Below are 18,213 nucleotides of genomic sequence, written 5' to 3' on the forward strand. Positions count from 1 at the left end.
TGACTTTTTAACACCTTTAGGGTTAATTTCTATGATTGAGGCTCTGGGGGAAAAAGCATGGACATGTGATGATTTACTCCTACCACACCCAGGCTGCAGAGTCTCTGTGAAGTTTGAGTCCAGGCGCTGAACACAAGCTGCAGCTCTGTTCTCCAGTGTTTTCCCTGAATGCTGTCATGCTGACTCTGAGATGTCTTGTCTGCTCCTCAGACGTAAGCAACTGGGAGAGTTTTCAGTGGGCCTGGCCTGCGGGCAGGCTTCCTAAAAATACCAGTTGGCTCAGTGGGTCCAAATACCATTGTCATTCTCAAAGTATAAAGTTGTTCATTAGCCAGACACTTTATTGACAAGGCTTGGGACACTGCACATCCTTGGGACTCTTTTTTTTTAAACTACTCAGAAAATGTAGGATTTATAGTTCAAAGATCTCTTTTTACTGCCTAAAATTCCAAAACCAAAGAGTTCTTTGCGTTTTAATTTTTTGTAATTAAAAATTTTAACTGACACATTAAAATTGTACATATTTATGGGGTACAGTGTGATGTTTTGATACACATACACATCATAAAATGTCAAATCAGGGTGAATATATCCTCAAACCTTTGCTATTTCCTTATGCTGAAAGCATTCAGAATCCTTCTGTGTTTTCGTCGGCAAGTACGCAGTAGGGTATTTCCTATACTCACCCTGCTGGGCAATGGAACACCAGAGCTGTCTAACAGTCACTTAGCCTGCCTGACTCAGCCTTTCCCCAACACACGCCTCTTGTTTCTCCCCAGATTCTGGTAATCCCCGTTCTACCCTCAACCTCATTGAGATCAAATTTTTAGATTGCACATGAGTGTGATCACGTGGGTCTTCCTGTGTGTGGCTCATTTCCCTAACATACCTGCTCATTTTTAAATGAATGCAGAAGACTGTTGTGGTTACTTTTCAAATTTGAAATTCCCCACAGTTCTACTTTTCTTCATTCACTTGATTGAAATGCTAAATATATCTGCATGTCTACCTACCAATTTTTGCATTTCGTATTTCATGTTTTTTATTGAGAGACTTAAACTACCCTTGGGGAAGAAGCCTCCTTCTGTAACCATGTTGCTGAGCTTGGGTTTTGTTTACTCTTTGCAAGTGGTGCAGAGGAGCTCTGTGGCTGTTGCTAGCCACACGTGATCAAACCGTCCTGTGCGCTTGCTGCTGTTCACTGCTGTTTCTGGACCTACTGGCTCAAAGGCATCTCCTTTGCAGAGATGCTGGTCTCTGGCTGAAGCCAGGAGCCTGGAACTCCATCTGGGTCTGTCACATGAGTTCGGGGCACAAGTATCTTCCGCTGCTTTGCCAGGCACTTCAGAGAGCAACTAGAACTTGAGGGTACCCCTATGGGATGCTGGCATCAAGACTGTGGCTCAACCCACTGCCCCCCCCCAACATTGCCAGCCCCTCTCCTGCCTTTTTTTGAGGGGCGCCTCTAACTGCTTGGTGTAGACAACCCGCTCATTGTTGGGAAGACTTTCCTGGTCCCAGTCTATCCTCCTCACCCCTGCCTCCCGCCATCCTTGCACTGCAAAATAGACAGGAACTGTTCATAGTTGTTTATTCTTATGAGTAACTGATGACTAAGGTTTGGGAGGAATGGGTGGCTGTCAGGATATTCTGGGCTAGTGCCTGCAGGTTAAAGATAATATCTTATGGCCTTATCTCTTGTAACAGCAACTTAAAACCATTTAACTAGCACGTGAGTAAGTGCTTAGGGACCCCCAAGATCATGTGAGTCTCACAGACTGCCTCTTAGGAATATGCTTTTAAAATTTGTTCAGTGAGGCGGGCATCGGCCTAGCAGTTTGAACGCCACTTGGGGTGCTCGTGGTCCGTACTGAAGTGTCCAGCTTCGAGTCCTGACTCTGCTTCCAACTCCAGCTTCCTGCGTGTGTGTATGCTGGGAAGCAGTGGTGATGGCTAGAGTGGTGGGGTCGCTGCCATCCAAGTGGGGGGATTGGATTGAGGTATTGGCTCCCAGCTTTGGCCTGCCCCAGCCCTGACTATTGACTATTGCAGGCATTGGGACATTGAACCAACTCATCAAGACCTCTCTATCTGTGTCTCTATCCCTGCTTCTCAAATCGTAAACGAAACAAATTGTTTACGAATTCTTGTTAGGGTTATTGAAGATGGGAGAGGAAGGTTAGAAGTGGCCACACTGGGTGACTTTGCTCTGAAGGCCCCTCCCCTGTGCAGGAAGAGGAGCTCGGGAGACTGGCATCTGCTGAAGCCAAAGTACTGTCCCCGAAGATGGAGAAGCCCAGGAAGGCACAAGAATACCTCTGCCTCCCCCAGCCTCCAAGAGAAAACGTCCTGCTTGTCAGAAATGTGAGACAGCTGACAAAGCTGTGTGACAGTGATCCGTGCAGATGCATGAAATATGTCAGAACTCTTTGTTTTAAAAACTCAATCTTTTTTTTTTTTTAACCTCAATAGAGATAACTGCCCATGTCTAGGTAACCAAGCAATCCCTGTCCTTAATCATTGGGTTGTGGTGCACTGCGAGCTTCTCTGAATCGCTTGGCCCCCAGCCCCCAGCCCCCAGCCCCACTGTGCCTGAGCACTTGCCCTTCCCACCCATGGCCTAGCCCTCTGTCTCCCTTCCCATGGGTGTTTGTTTCAGCTTCTGACCCAGTTGCTTTAGGTGGTGTTGAGAGAGGATTTCTTAGTGTGAAATTCCTTTTAACCTCTATCACCAATGCCTTCCAAGTAGAAGGACCCATTTTCTGGAATATTCTACCATGTCATTGTCTTGCTGTGGGATGCAGACTTGGAAAGAACGCCCATGTCCTTGATATTCTTCTGTGGATAGAGGTATTGGAGACCCGTGATCCCAGCTCCCTTTACCCCCATCCCTCAGCCCTCCTGCTTGCCCATCCAAGTGACGCAGACTTAAGGAGCCATCGGTGCTGTCTTCTGAGTTGGGAACTCTTCCTTGTTGCTTTTTAATAAATGCAAGCGAACTAACGAATGACTACATTATAAGTATTTTTTGAGATTTCTGGCTGCTGGGAGCTTTATATCCATTGGCACAATCCGTGTTTACGTCAAACCTACAGAGCTGATGTTGGAATTCTATATTTTATCGTAGTAGTTGGTAGGGAGGGAGCGTTGCTGAGCCGAGGGTGGTTAGGGAACATGCTCAAGGTCATATGGCTTACAACTGAGAGAACAAGATACTGTTAACTCTGCTCCAGTTGTTTAATGAGTGCATGTTATGAATAAAGCTGCAGACCATAACTAAGCTCTATTTCCAAATAAATAAAGATAGGGGAATTAAGGAGTGGGGGAGAAGCAGAACTAACAGAACAACAATGATAAATCACTTAACCCAGTGCCTGGCGTGTGCTAAGTTCTCAGGAAATGTTACCAAGCGCTATCGCCCCAGTATACGTTCTTTGGGAACTTGCTTTTGGGGAGAATATTAATGATCCATTATTTCTTACTTGTAAGATGTGAAATTATTGACTTCTCGCTGCTGGGCTTGGCATGTTGAGCCCTGCTGCTGTTTATTAATGTGATGGGGTTACTTAGGAGAGGGAGGGTCCCTGCTGCGTGGTGGCAGTAATTATCCGTGTTGCTGTGTGGCTGCAGGAACCCATTGCTAGCAAGCATTGGTTCCTTTATTTCTCTTTTTTTAAAATCCTATTACATAATTTAACAATCATTTTGTTCCATAGTGAGATGAAAAGAATTTAGCAGCCTTCAGCTGGAGTTGAATGGAGAAGCAAATTATAGAAATCACTGACATTAGTGCCTGGCTTCAGTAGGATTGTCTCCTACTGAATATTTGAAAGTATTTTGTCCAATCTAATTTTGAAAGACTGGAGTCACTGGGCTTCCTCCGTGTTCCTTGGGAACTGTAATTACGTGGCCTAATAGAGCTCAGTAGTGGGACATTTCTCCAGCTGATAGAGAGCAATGGATGCATTTGAAGGAGGTCTGGTCACTGTGTTTTTCAAAATGGGATTTGGAGAAAGGGCACAAAACACATTTTGCTCACTTTAGAAAATAAGTCTTTTCATTCTGTCCAAGAATATTTCTTTGGCCCATCCTGCTGGTGTTTCCCAGCTTGCTACCTGGTGGGATTTTCTTTAGCTTTGTATTTTGGAGGAGACACAAAACACATGAAAGCAGACAGAACATTTTAGTGAACACTCATTTTCCTCCAAACTAACATAAAATCCTTAATCAATGGTTAATCCCATTCCATGCACTTACTCATCTTCTTCTTCCCTTCTAGAATTATTTTGAAAGAAATTTATATGATTTTTAAAAATTCTGATGCAATACACAAAATATAAAATTTGCCTAAATTTTATTTATTTTTAAAGCTTTATTTATTTGAAAGGTGGACTTAGAGAGTAAGAGAGAGACAGATTCCATCCACAGGTTTACTCCCCAAATGCCTGCAACAACCAGGGCTGGGTCAGGCCAAAGCCAGGAACCTAGAACTTTATCTATATCTCCCACGTGGGTGGCAGCCACTCAAACACTTGGACTATCTTCTACTTCCCAGGTATATTAGCAGGGAGCTGGATCAGAAGTGGTGCAGACAGAATTTTGTTTTTCCTAAGATTTACTTATTTGAAAGGCAGAGAGAGAGAGAGGGAGAGAGGGAGGGAGGGAGAGAAAGAGGGAGGAAGGTCTTCCATCCTCTGGTTCATTCACCAAATGGCTGCAACGGCTGGAGCTGGGCTGATCCAAAGCCAGAAGCCTGGAGGTTCTTCCAGGTCTTGCAGGTGGGTGCAGGAACCCAAGGACTTGTATCATCTTCTACTGCTTTCCCAGGCCATAGCAGAGAGCTGGATCGGAAATAGAGCAGCTGGGACCCAACAAGTGCGTATATGGGATGCCAGTGCTGCAGGCAATGGTTTTACCTGCTGTGCCACAACAGAGGCTCCTGCAGCTGCGATTTTAACCAGCGTTCATGTGGGATGCCAGCATTGCATGTGGCAGCTTAACCTGCTGCACCACAGTGGGGCTCTTTACCTAACCTTTAAGTACTTTAGAAATGTTGGATTTCAGTGGCATTGAGCATATTCACAATGCTGTGCTACAAGCAGGGACAGAACCTTTCATCTCCACAAGAGGAAACTGCAGACCCATTAAGCAGTCGCTCCCATTTTCCTTAGCCTCAATGCCTAGCAGCCACTAATCTGCAATCTCCCTGGAGTTGCCTATTTGGAATATTTCATATAAATGGTGTCCTATCACATGCAGCCCTGGTTTCTAGCTGCTTTCACCGAACAGTCACCATTTAGCCACGCTGTTTTGTGCAAAGGTGCCTCTCTTTCCTGTGAGTGGATCGTATTCCATTGCATTGATATGGCATGCTTTGTTTATCCATTCATCTGTGGATGGGCATTTTGGTTATTTCTACCTTGTGTCTGTTAGGAATAGGGCTACTTTGAACGTTCATGTCCAAGTTTTATGTGAACATTTATTTTAAGCTCTTTGAATATGTATGTAGAAGTGGAATTACAAGTCCTATGTTAGTTCTATGTTTTATTTATTGAGGAACCCACAAAATGTTGCTGTAGTGACACTACCACTTTCCATTCCCATCAGGAATCTATGACGACACTGATTTCTCTATTTTAAAAAATTGTAGACATCTTAGTGGATGTAAAGTGGTTTGTTTTCATCTGTATTTTCCTAATGACTATTGACATTAGCCATGTTCTCATATGATTGTTAGACACTTGTGGATCTTTAGAGAAATAATCTATTCCAGTCCTCTGCCTGTTTTTTTCAAGTGGGTTGCTTGGCTTTCTGTTGCTGGGTTTTAAGAGTTCTTTATAAAGTGGTCATCAAAGCAGGATATACTTTCCTCCGAAGGGAGGGGAGAACTTCCACTTTTCTTATGGTGTTGCCTGAATACTGATGGAGTACGTGGATTCGAAGACTTCCATAGTCTAGGCAGCGCATGTCAAGAGCCTCGGGTGATCGCTGACATCATACATAAGATTGTTAATTGTTAAATTAACAACAGGAGTCACTGTGCAGGACTCCCCATGCAGGACCTCTGTCCTCAAAGAGTTGTATTATGAGAGTTAATAGTAAAACTTGTTCTCAGAGATTTACTTCGTTTTAGTGTATACAGTGGAGGATATTCTTATGTCTCCTAAGTTATAGTTATGGCTAAGTACTTGCAAAAGATGTGTCATTCTTGGGTTCTTTAAAGTTAATTAAGTTTCTAAAAAATGCTTCTTTAAAAAAAGTGAAATCAACTTCGAGACGCAGTGTCTTTGAACAGCCCTCCTCTCGACTGTTGAGGAGCAGTTTTTTCTTTCATACAATTTGTTGAACTCTTAGTTGCAACAGCCGGAGCTGCACCGATCCGAAGACAGGAGCTTATTCCAGGTCTCCCACGCAGGTGCAGGGGCCCAAGGACTTGGGCCATCTCTTACTGCTATCCCAGGCCATAGCAGAGAGCTGGATAGGAAGAGGAGCAGCTGGGACTCGAACTAGCACCCATATGGGATGCCGGTGCTGCAGGCAGAGCATTAACCTACTGTACCACAGTGCCGGCCCCTTCCTGTCATCATTTGTTAGGTGGCATGCCTACATTTTATGAAGAGATTTCCCTCTCTTATGATGGAATTACTCGGTGGTAAAATTCATGTAACTAAGCTAAGATACACTTCTGATTATTTCCCCTTCCTTGCCAATTATCAAAATAAGAAGTTGATTCTATTTCTAACAATGCCTTATATTATTTTTGAGGGTAACTGTGTGATTGTATTTAGTTCAGCATATTTAGTGTGTATCTGGATAGTAAAGTTATTTTTACCAATCCCACCTTTACAGTCTCATTCCTGAGGCATTTTTACATACTTCTGTTATCTTTGATGGATTCCTAGCTATTACATGTGGTAATTTTCCAACTCTTAACTGCTTGGAATGGAGTCTATTGAGGCATTTTTCCAATTCCCCCACAAAAGTGTCTTAGACTTGTGGACATGGATTTTTAAAAAAAATTTGGCACTGAAATGATCTTTTAATTCCAATTTTTCACTGACTTTGAGATGACAAGGCCTCCAGTGGCTTGCTGGAGAGACTGGGAGGGCTTCCCCTGCCCTTGTGGCATCATCAAAGTCAAGTCTGAACAGGGACTGGAAATTCATTCATAAAATGAGTTTCTGGGAGGCATATGGAAAAACAGAAAACATTTCTGCCTGAAGATTTTGCAGCCTGCTGGGTGTTTTTTTAGGACCTCTTGACGTAGTGCTGATGTCAGAAATGTACACTGGGACAAAGCCAAAACCATCACGGTGGCTTCATTATGGCTCCGTTTGAGTTCTTTCTCTTGTGTCAAGTCAGGAACTGATTGCTGGTTATTCTGAATTCTTTTCATGTAATTACAAAAAAAAAAGTGATAGAAGTACCTAATAAGGTGACTTTTATTGAAGACTATTTTTTAACAGCAGAAAAGCTGGGATTGGATTCATAGTCTGAAGCCTAGAAAATGAATGTGAAAGCGCAGATTGCTTTCCCTCTTCTAATCTCTCCTTCCCGGTTAAGTAAGGGCAGTGCTGCTTCTCTGCCTATTTTATAGAGTTGCTGAGTACTATAATGAGTTTGTATTTATAGAGTGCTTGGAGCTTTTTGGATGAAAGGTGCTAAATTAGAGTTTATTGTTTATTGAATTTATTTGATATGTTCAAACCTCCTGGGAACATTTGCTGAAGTTAATTAAAAACAGGCAGTCCCCGCTCTGACAGCTTACAGTGTAACTTGCAAACCAATAACATAAACAGTGTGCACTTGTATTGTCCTAACTTGGGATTGCCTAGAGAACTGTTGTTTTCAACTTTGTCTAAGCCATCTACTTGCTACCATTTAAAAAAAAAAAAAAAAAGACAGAATATAGAGATTCCCGCCCAACCCCATATCGAATCATAACTTCCAGGTTGAAAAACGGTCGTTTCTTTCTGTCATTTTGGAAAGAAATTAAGGTACTAGTTTCTGTTTTATATATTGATTTATGGTCACTTCTTCTTGCAGGAATGGTATGCCTAAAAGGCAGATGGAATGCTGTGTACTTTCTTATCCCAATTGTGTGGAAGCTGTCCAGTGTAATCATAATGGCTTCTTTGCTTCCTTTGCCAGCTGGTGATGGAGTTTTGCGGAGCTGGCTCTGTCACTGACCTGATTAAGAACACAAAAGGGAACACGCTGAAAGAAGAGTGGATCGCATACATCTGCAGAGAGATCTTACGGGTAGGTGACAAGTGGGGAGCGGTCCAGCTCGCAACATCTTTAGGCAACAGTGGTATCTTGGGAGGCGTTGCATTGTATTCTACTCTTCTGGTGGAAATCTGTAGTGTAGCAGAAATCTCTCCAAAGGTTTATTCTGATGGTGCTGGTGCTGGTTGGGTGTGGAGGTCTGCTCTAATAAGAGAGCTGGTCAGGGTAGACCATGCACACTTCCACGTGGAGGATGATGCTGGGCAGCTTCCCCAAACCAGAGTTTCCTTTTCCCACGTCTCCAATTAGAGATCTTGTTTAAGATCATAAAGACAAAAATCATAATGACAGTGTCCCACTTATCAAATGGGTTAAGAGATACTTTGATTGCTTACTTCATCCATTGGACAAAGTTTTTAACTTATTTGTTATAAATGACGGTGCAATTCCTTCCCATCACATAAAGTCTGTAAGGACTGTAGACTTTAGTCCTCCTTCTACTTACAACCCAGTTAACTGATTCTGCTTTAAAAAAAAATTCTTTGAGATTTAATCACTTCAGTCACTCGAATTACTGGACTCGATTATGTGCATGTGTCCAGTTTTGCCCACAAATTGCACAATCGGGCAGTCTCACAGTAGGGTTGCATTTGCTTTGCCAGCTCAGTTCAGGGAGACAGTGGTTGGGCATCTCCAGGTCACTCAGACTGATTATCTGTTGCTACTCACACGGAGCCTTCTGTGTGTCTGCTGAGCCACCTTAACTACTCTGGTCGGCAGTTATTAACTTATGAGCACTGCCGTCTGAATGGAACAAAGGTTAAAACCGTTTTTCACTGTGTGTCCAAGATATGCCTTTGAGAGCCTGCTTGTATCCCAAGTGGTAGCAGCCTTGCAGGTATGGTGACTCTCTGGAGGATGTCTGATCACCTGTAGACGTTTCAGGAAGGACCCTGCGAGCATCGTGTGAGCATGTGGAACGCAGCCTGTGGCTGCCTTACGTCTACGCTCTGTTACCTGCTTCCACCAATTCTGGTGGCGAAGGTGGCACGGGAATCCCAAGCGCCTCTGTTCAATGTTTATGGAGTGTTCCTATGTTGTGAAAAAAATGGATCTCAATTTGTTTGAGGCCTACCCAGAGCCAAATGGACAAGGCAAGAAATGCAATGGTTTAACACCCACACCCAGTGCCTTACAGTGCCCTATGTCACGGCTTCTGTTTGCTGGTGTCCTACATGGATGCATGAATGTTTTCGGATATCTGCACTCCCACATGGAATTTCTCCCACAAAGGAATTTAGATTCTTAGTTTTGTCTTTGTGCCGTGTTCCTAATTTTGTTGTAGAAATTAAAAACTGAAAATCAAAAATAATAAAATGACAATACTTGGATACCCAATACCAAGAATCAGTAAATAGTAGCATTACATAAATTGTTTGAAAGCTATAATTCTAGATTCCTTTAAGTTATAATTTATCTGAAGCATATGTGACTACCTTAGAGTAAGTCTGTACCACAATGAAACCCAAATGAGAGTAATTCATGAGAAAATGGCATGCAATCCGGTTTGGATGTGACTGATTAATTATCACATATAATCAGTGCATGCTTGGAAATATCATAAAGCATGACAAATTTCAGCGACAACTGCCAACAAAGGAAATAAAAATTGTTTTCCTTTTATGTGAGCCACATTAGCTAAAGTCAATGGAAAATTTTTTGGCTGGTCTTAGAAATACTTAATTGTGCTTAATTAAAATAGTGTAACAGAAGACAAGTTTTAACATTTAAATTCAAATATTGCCCCCCAAAGTAGGAATTCAGTTAAATTAGGTTAAGTTTTCTGGAGAGAGATTCTGTGTAGATGTTTCTGTTACATACTGGCTCATATAGGCAGTCTTTACCTTTTCATTGTGTTAACTTGTATTCTGTGAAACTTATATAGCTCTGTGGCTCCTGATATCAGCTCTGATTTGCAAATATTTTACTTAACACATCCCCTTGCACTACAAGGACATATCAGTTTATACCCATCAGTTACCTACAGGGTGGAAAGCACCATGAACATATGAAAGACACAAATGTCACTTCGGCAGTATCTCTGGGTGAATTTTAATTGTTGGAGGGATCACTTTCATTCCAAACAGTTTATTTGCACCTTGGCTTATGCTCCTGTTAACTCTCATTCCAGGGGCTGAGTCACCTGCACCAGCATAAAGTGATTCATCGAGATATTAAAGGTCAAAATGTCTTGCTGACGGAAAATGCGGAAGTTAAACTAGGTGAGAACAGGGTCCAGTGAGCCTAGGAGTTGCGAGAATTGATGGGATTATTTCAACAGCCTTTAAAACAAGGATTAGTGTAAATTTGGCACTGTGCATTTGGAAGGCATTGCCCTAAAAATGGAAAGGAAAATGTTGATCCGGTTAAATACTTCCTAGCAGCATTTCAACGAGTGAATTGTAATAGTGTGGTGAACAGAACCATGTACTTAATCCATGTGCAGAAACAACTGAATGTGAAGAAGTGACGGACTTGAAACGGTGATCTGTATCTCGCAGGTTGCTGCTCTAACGGAACACTGATGACTGAATTTTGTGTATTGACCATGTCCACAGTTAGACATACTTAGAAGAATCTCTTCCTGCTCTATTCCCATAAGCTTCAGGTACATTTACACAGGTTACATTATGACCTAGGTCACCTGTACAAAATGGATGCTCAAAATTCTACTTTAGATGCCCACTAATTACTCCACTTCACCTGCCAGAGTTACCAATGAAAGAATCTTTGTCATATCCATTGGAGCCCTCCCCACGATGAATCTGGAGTTGTCCAGATAAATCGGAGAATCCCAACATGCACGTGCCTGCGTAGCACATATAGTAAGAGCGTGAACTGACAAATATCCTATAGCATACATGATTCATGATCTAAAAGACACGTGCTGTCCATATAATTGTTTATTTTCAAAGAGATGGAAACATTTGCTCTTCCTTTTTGTTAAAATATATAACTTCCCTTTTTTCTTAGCATTTTGGGTCAAACCTTCCTCTCATGAATATTCCCTTTTAAAAAAGCAAAAGCATACATCATGTGGGAAAAGCTGTCCTGCATGTACCTTCTGGATACCTCAGAATATTCACTCATCACTAATTCACAGTGACTTGTTGAGAGCATGGTGAATGCCAGGCCCCACACGGGACACTTTGACATGGATTATCTCAGAGAAATCGGAGCAGTGCAGAGTAGATGGCGTCATCCTTATTTTTTAGAATTAGGAAAGCGAAGTGCAAAGAGGCTGATCCTTAGCCCTAAGTGGCAGAAATGGGCTGCAAAAGTAGGCAGTCTGACTCCAGGCCTTACCTCTTCATCACATTTTTTAATCCCCTATATACTATGCATTATGGTAACCCAAGTTGCCTTATATTTAACACCTATTTTTAGCACCCATGAATCCTTGGTGTATCCAAATATAACACCTCCCTCCATTTGTATGTGCACTTAAAACTGCACCTTGACAATACTGAAAAGGTATAAGCAGCCCAAATGCCCATCTGCAAGCAAATAAGTAAACAAAATGTGGTATGTGTGAGAGGTCTTTGGGAAATTCATGGACAATGCATATTATAAAAAAAAATACTTCAGATTTTTTTGCACCAAAATAGACTTTTAATTCCATTTTCCATGAAATCCTTTGGAAGTGCCTTTGTATATGTGAATATTATTCATCCTTTCTAAGCGTGGGTGACCCTTGAGGACTTTATCCAAGTGATATAAGCCAGTCACAAAAAGACAAAGGATGGGTGGCTTCACTTATATGAGATACCAGAGTAGTCAAACCATAGAGAGAGAAAATAGAATAATTGCTAGGGGGTGGGTAAAGAGGTGGTGGGGAGGGGGACAGAGTGTCAGGGGTGGGTGGGGAGGGGCACGTTCTGGTGGTGGGTGGTGGTGATGGTTGCACCAACAAAGTATACTCAATGCCAGAGAAATGCAGAGGTTTAAATGGTTAAAATGGTGGGTTTTGTGTTGTGTATATCTTACCACAATAAAATGAATGACATTCATTTTGTCACCATAGAATGCCTATCATCGTGACTTTATTCATTGGTCTTCTCTTTAAACAGTGGATTTTGGGGTGAGTGCCCAGCTTGATAGAACAGTGGGCAGGAGGAATACTTTCATTGGCACTCCCTACTGGATGGCACCTGAAGTTATTGCCTGTGATGAAAACCCAGATGCCACCTATGACTTCAAGGTATGACTTCTTCATTGTGTTCTAAACTGAGCCTTGTGGTAGAATTCCCTTGTGTCTGTGGATGTATGCTTGCTGTGACCCAAAGGGAGAACTGAAAAGCATTATCTGAATGTAACAGTGTAGGACATTCGTGCAAGTGAGAATCTTTTCAATGGTAGCCCTTTTACCCATCACACCTGGTTTGTTTAAATCACTGTCTATATTCTTTTGTATTTACTCTTACTTTGTGTTCTTAGAAGGTAGATTAGATTTCCTTTTTGGCTATAGTTTGGATTTTTGACAAAGTATATGTTCTGTCAGCTTTTTGTGTTAAATGTTTTTATGTTAAAAGAAAAACCAAGAGAGAATTTGTTGTCATGGGTCATCTTTTTCTGATTAATAATTTCTTGTTCAAAGTGTCATGATCAGTCTTCATTTCTGCAAGAGTCAAATGGGATGTTGATAGATATTTTTTGGTGTTCCTGTAGCATCATGTGATGTCTCATAGAAGTTTTGACTTGTGGCTTGTTACCTATTGAAACTGGAAATTTGCCAATAAATCAAAGCTGTGTTCAAGTCAACTTCTGCAAGAAGCCTTCCTTGTTGTATTCTGCAAGCTGATGATTATAATTTGTGGCCCTATCCCATCTGCAGCTATAGTGTCAGGTGACGTTTCTTTTACATGGATTGTGGCTAAAGCCAAGACAATAAAATTGGATGATGGACTTAGAGACTACACGTTCACTCTGTGCACTGGGTAGAGGCCCTTGTAAGGTTTTAGATCACAGGATGCCGCTGCACAAGACTTGACAGTGCCTGGGCTGGTTTTGGAAGTACATGGACTTTTCACCAAATAACTTCAGTGATTCTCTCTAAAATACCCTCATGTGGATGAGAAAACCAACATCCGAGGTCTTTTCTTTGCAAGTGCACACCTAATCAGTGACCACATCAGAGCTGGAACTTGAACCCAGGTCCCCAACTCTGTGTCCAGGGCTTTCTCCAGTGCAGTCCTCTGCCTCTCTGTGACACACTTCTGGATAAATCTCCAGCTTATAACTGAAGAGAACAGCTGAAGAATTCCCCCTTTTTTTTTTTGAGATTTACTTATTTATTTGAAAGTCAGATTTACACACAGAGAGAAGGAAAGGGAAAGGGGAGAGAGAGAGAGAGAGAGAGAGGTCTTCCATCTGCTGGTTCGCTCCCCAAATGGCCGCAACAACCGGAGCTGCACTGATCCGAAGCCAGGAGCCAGGAGCTTCTTCCGGGTCTCCCACGTGGGTGCAGGGGCCCAAGGACTTGGGCTAACTTCTGCTTTCCCAGGCCAAAAAGCAGAGAGCTGGATCCGGAAGTGCAGCAGCTGGGACTTGAACCAGCGCCCATATGGGCTGCCGGCACTGCAGGTGGTGGCTTTACCCGCTACGCCACAGCACTGGCCCTGAAGAATTCCTCTGTTGCAGAACATTTTTTGTTCTCCACATGTGGGGTTATTACAAATCAGGTCACAAAGATGCAAACCTTACCGTGTCTTTGGGACCAGTGTCTCTGGGTGTTGATACAGTTATTTGTCTCTTGGGGAGAAATGCGAGTTTGAAGATCTGAAAGCCCAATGATCTCTTGTAAATTTCCTCCTGCCTTCAAGGTCAGACACTGCAGTAACCTGCTGACAGTCTGTCTCAAAATAGCTGCCAATGTAAAAATTAATCTCCTGCCAAAATAAATGTCATTTATTTAAACTGCTAATGAGAAGCATATTTAAATAATTCCATTTGTAAATCCCATCAGAAGAGCCACTACAAGATAGATGTCCCAATCCAGATACCTGTATCATAATTGGCCATAACCAATTTGTCAAACTACAGTTATACTTAACAAGTGCTAAGTAGTTTACATCTGGGCTACAGGTATTTTAGACTTTTAAAACAAATTGTGGAAATCGCAGTGAAATCCATGCATATGAGGAGTTTTCAGAAAGCTTGTGGGAAAAAATGCATGTTATGAAAATACTGGACATTTATTTGACAGTTTTTTGCACCAACATAAGCTGACCTCTTCACTCCACTTTTCCAGGAACTTTTTGAAATAGGCTTATAGATGAGACTTTTGTTCTGTGGTACAAAATGGTTTCAGTAGGGAAACTAGAAGAAGCCTTTTTCTGGTCAAGCCAAACTTTGCTATTAAGTGACATCTTGGTCCTCTTGCTTCAGATCATGCTAAGGAATATAATTTGGGATGAGTGCAGAATTTGTGAGAACACTGCACAGTGCTAAGTGTAGGCAAAGCGTTGAGTGTGCATAGCCACAGGGTGCACTGTGAATTCAGAGAGGCCAGAAGATACACAAGAATACAGGGGTGTCCTGATACATGAAAAATTGAAGATTAATTTCTCTATTCTATTTAGAAATAAAGAATCCTGATGGGAAGAGCAGATTCAGTCATCTAGACCTTCATGTGAGTTAGTGAAGGGTGTTGCGTAAGCGGAGGAGCATGTCACGGCACGGCTGTGAGCTTCACTGGCCGCTCGTCTTGGGCAAAAGAAAGGAACATAACGAGATGAATACGAAGATCGGGCAGAAAAGTTGTGGGCATTCTTAGATTTATTTTGACTACTTCATCGTTGTACTTTGGACCAACAGAGATGCTAATTTGTATGTCATCTCTCACTTCTCTGTTGGCGCCATACCTTACCCTCGTTCCTGGTCAGTGTTCTTAGAAATGTGGTCTGTCACCAGGCGACAACTTGGCAGTATGTTGACTTTCGAAACTGTCTAGTCACTTAGTATTTATCGAGTGTCCATTGTGTGCAAGGCATAAGCCAAGCTGTATGTGTACAGTTGCTACCCGGTGAGTTCACTTGAGGGCCTGCCTCAGCCCAAGGATTTGTCACTACATGTTTGGTAGTTCACTGGACCCTACAGAATCCCAGCCTCCCAAGCTGATGTCTGCACTGCGGGCTCTTGGGTATTCTAGGTATTTTCAGCCAAGAGGGCACGCATGGAAGAAAATGTGGCTTGCAGATCCCTGGATGAAGTTCTCCTCTACAAAACCCTTGCTTTAAAATAAAGACCAAGTCCCAAAGAGAATGATTTGATTTATTATCTGCTGGTTGTTTACTGGCTATTTATCTGATGTGTCTAATATGTCTTTAAGGCTGGCTATAATTAAAAAACAACTAAAGAGGCACAGTTGTACAAAGGCCTCTGTATGGGAGTAATCCGAAGAGCTCATCCTGTGTATTACAGCCTGGTTGGGTGTGCTATCTACTGGGCACAGGAAGAAACTCACTGACAGTAGACCCTTTCCTAAGGAGGAGCACGGAATCTCATTGTCTGGTGCGCTGGCTTTCCCTGGAGACCCTTCCTTTCTTGTTTTCAGAAATTCTGTCAAAACACTTCAAGTGAAAGGAAAGCCTTCATTTCCTTGTTAAGTATGCGAGGCAATAATGAAAGCTTTCCCATTCCATAATAAGCATGCAAAAGATGTGAAATTAATAAAACCATTCAAAATTCCTCAGCCGCTTAAACTGTGATTTTTAAAACTTACTTTGAATTGCATTTTAGTTGGATGGGATCTGCCTAGCATTCTGTGGTCCTACGTATTTATTGCTTTAATAGAACCTCCCACTGAAGAAAGTTCTCTGTGGCTAATGCCCACCAACAGGAAACGGGTCCTGTAGAATACTATGTAGACACTTAAGCAATTGGGGTTGGACAAGTCCCAAGGTAGTATTAGGCACAAGAAACAACTTACAGTGCCGTGCCTGTAATATGTGTAGAGTATATATAAGTGTACCTACCCACAGACACACAGCCAGAAGATCTGGAAAAACTAGTGTTTTACCTCTGTCACATGTAGATGGAGAACTTAGATTTAGTATTTTCTTTACCAGCTTTCATTGGCTTTGTCACACACAGGCCTTGCTCCTCCACTACACTAGGGGAGTGGAAGTCCAGGGACCGACACGTCCTCTCCCCCTCCCTCCTGCCGACCTCCTGTGCTGATCCTGTCTGTGATGTACCTCAGCTCTGTTGGTGAGGCTGCACACGGCGGCAGCTGTGGGCATCCCCACCAGGGTTTGGGTGAATGCTGAGCTCTGATGCGCCTTCTCCCATGTCACAGATACATTGTTTTTTTTTCTGTTTTTTTTTTTTTTTTTTTTTTTTTGGGCGGGGGGGTGGAAATAGCTCCTCTAGGTCCGCAAGTCCTGGCCTGTGTCTCCTGAGTTTCAAACACGAGTCCTTCCCTGTTCTCTTGGAAGGAAGACGGTAGGGACACCATGTTGGTGTCTCCAGTGGGAAATGGAGACCCCTGTTCAACGTACTTCTGTGGCTCCACAGTCACACCCACCCAATGGGACTCCTTAGTCAGACCTAGCCAGCGTGACCTCCAGGCAAATGCTGACTCCCTGGTGGAAAAGCATCAGGCCTTCTTCTAATTCTTTCTCTTAGGCCAGGTGAGAAATGCACATGGACAAGGAACTGAAGGCTTCTGTCCTCTGTTTGTACATGAGGAATGGGATGATTAATAACTCCCCATCCTTGCACACCCTTGGTGATCCAGAACTTACCACCTTAGTTCTGTTTCCATCTAATGTCGTGTGTAAGCTGATGCCAGAATGAGAGCTGGTGCCAGGACCAGTCTAAAAAGCAGATTGTGTCTCCTATGTCTGTATCATGTTAGAGGAATTAGCAACCTTTCTGTGCCTGTATAAGACGACAATGAGAGATTGTTACAGGTTATAATAGAAAATATATACACACGCACATATATAGAATAGAATAGGGCCAGCACCATGGCTCATTTGGTTAATCCTCTGCCTCCGGTGCCGGCATCCCATATGGGTGCCAGGTTCCAGTCCTGGTTGCTCCTCTTCCAGTCCAGCTCTCTGCTGCGGCCCAGGAGGGCAGTGGAGGGTGGCCCAAGTGTTTGGGCTCCTGTACCCACATGGGAGACCAAGAGGAGGCTCCTGGCTTCAGATTGGCAAAGCACCAGCCATAGTGGCCATTTGGGGAGTGAACCAACGGAAGAAAGACCTTTCTGTCTCCCTCTCACTGTGACTCTGTCAAATAAAAAAAAAAAAAATAGAATAAAGTGAGTTAATATATAAGTGATTAATATAGTGCCTAATGTTTGGCAAGCATTCCATATATGGCAATTTTGTGTTTCCTCATCATATGAAAGTACTACTATTAGGGTCATTTTTATGTAAAAGCAGCAATTTCATATGGCCCGACCTTCTATTTGTATGATGCACTGTAACCGCTTATTGTGTCTCTGTTACTTCTAGCAGTAGGGTAAGAGGCTAACTTTAGGGACCACACACAGCACATATAATTTCCTTTTGCCAACTAGAACATTTCAAAAAGATTAACCACAAACGACTTATGCGATGAAACACTCTTTTCTGGCCTGTGAAATGTGGTGGAGTTCACTGTGCTGGTTGTGTGTGTGTGACTGAGCGACCCTCTGTCCACTCTAGTCTGCCATTCTGCTCTGTGTGTTGGGCTTGTCCCTCTGCCTTCTCACCGGGCTCTGTCAGGAGGGGGCGAGAGGTGGAGGGAGACTGCTAGGCTGCGGAAGGAAGGCATGCCTTTCCCTGTTTGCATTCTGTAAGGGTCTGGTTTTTGCCTGGGTGAGCCCAGTCATTTGGTTCCAGTACTGTCCTGTCACTGTGACTGGTCCTAGGGTTCTGTCTGCACTGGCATTTGTTAAATATGAGCACTGTATTGGGTTAGGCACTTGGT

General features: G+C 42.8%; 1 protein-coding gene across 14 annotated transcripts in view; it reads left to right on the top strand.

Annotated features, from left to right (window-relative positions):
• Positions 1–18,213, top strand: part of TNIK (TRAF2 and NCK interacting kinase) — a 393,157-nt gene that overhangs the window by 263,583 nt on the left and 111,361 nt on the right. For all 14 annotated transcript variants that reach the window (XM_017346916.4, XM_017346919.4, XM_017346917.4 and 11 more), the window contains 3 exons: positions 8,152–8,262; positions 10,421–10,511; positions 12,360–12,490. In XM_017346916.4, the coding sequence (XP_017202405.3) occupies positions 8,152–8,262; positions 10,421–10,511; positions 12,360–12,490 (333 nt within the window). The remainder of the gene's footprint in view (positions 1–8,151; positions 8,263–10,420; positions 10,512–12,359; positions 12,491–18,213) is intronic.

Source organism: Oryctolagus cuniculus, chromosome 4 (assembly GCF_051225735.1).
Source record: "Oryctolagus cuniculus isolate XC-2025 breed Fujian yellow rabbit chromosome 4, ASM5122573v1, whole genome shotgun sequence".
Classification (NCBI taxonomy): domain Eukaryota; kingdom Metazoa; phylum Chordata; class Mammalia; order Lagomorpha; family Leporidae; genus Oryctolagus; species Oryctolagus cuniculus.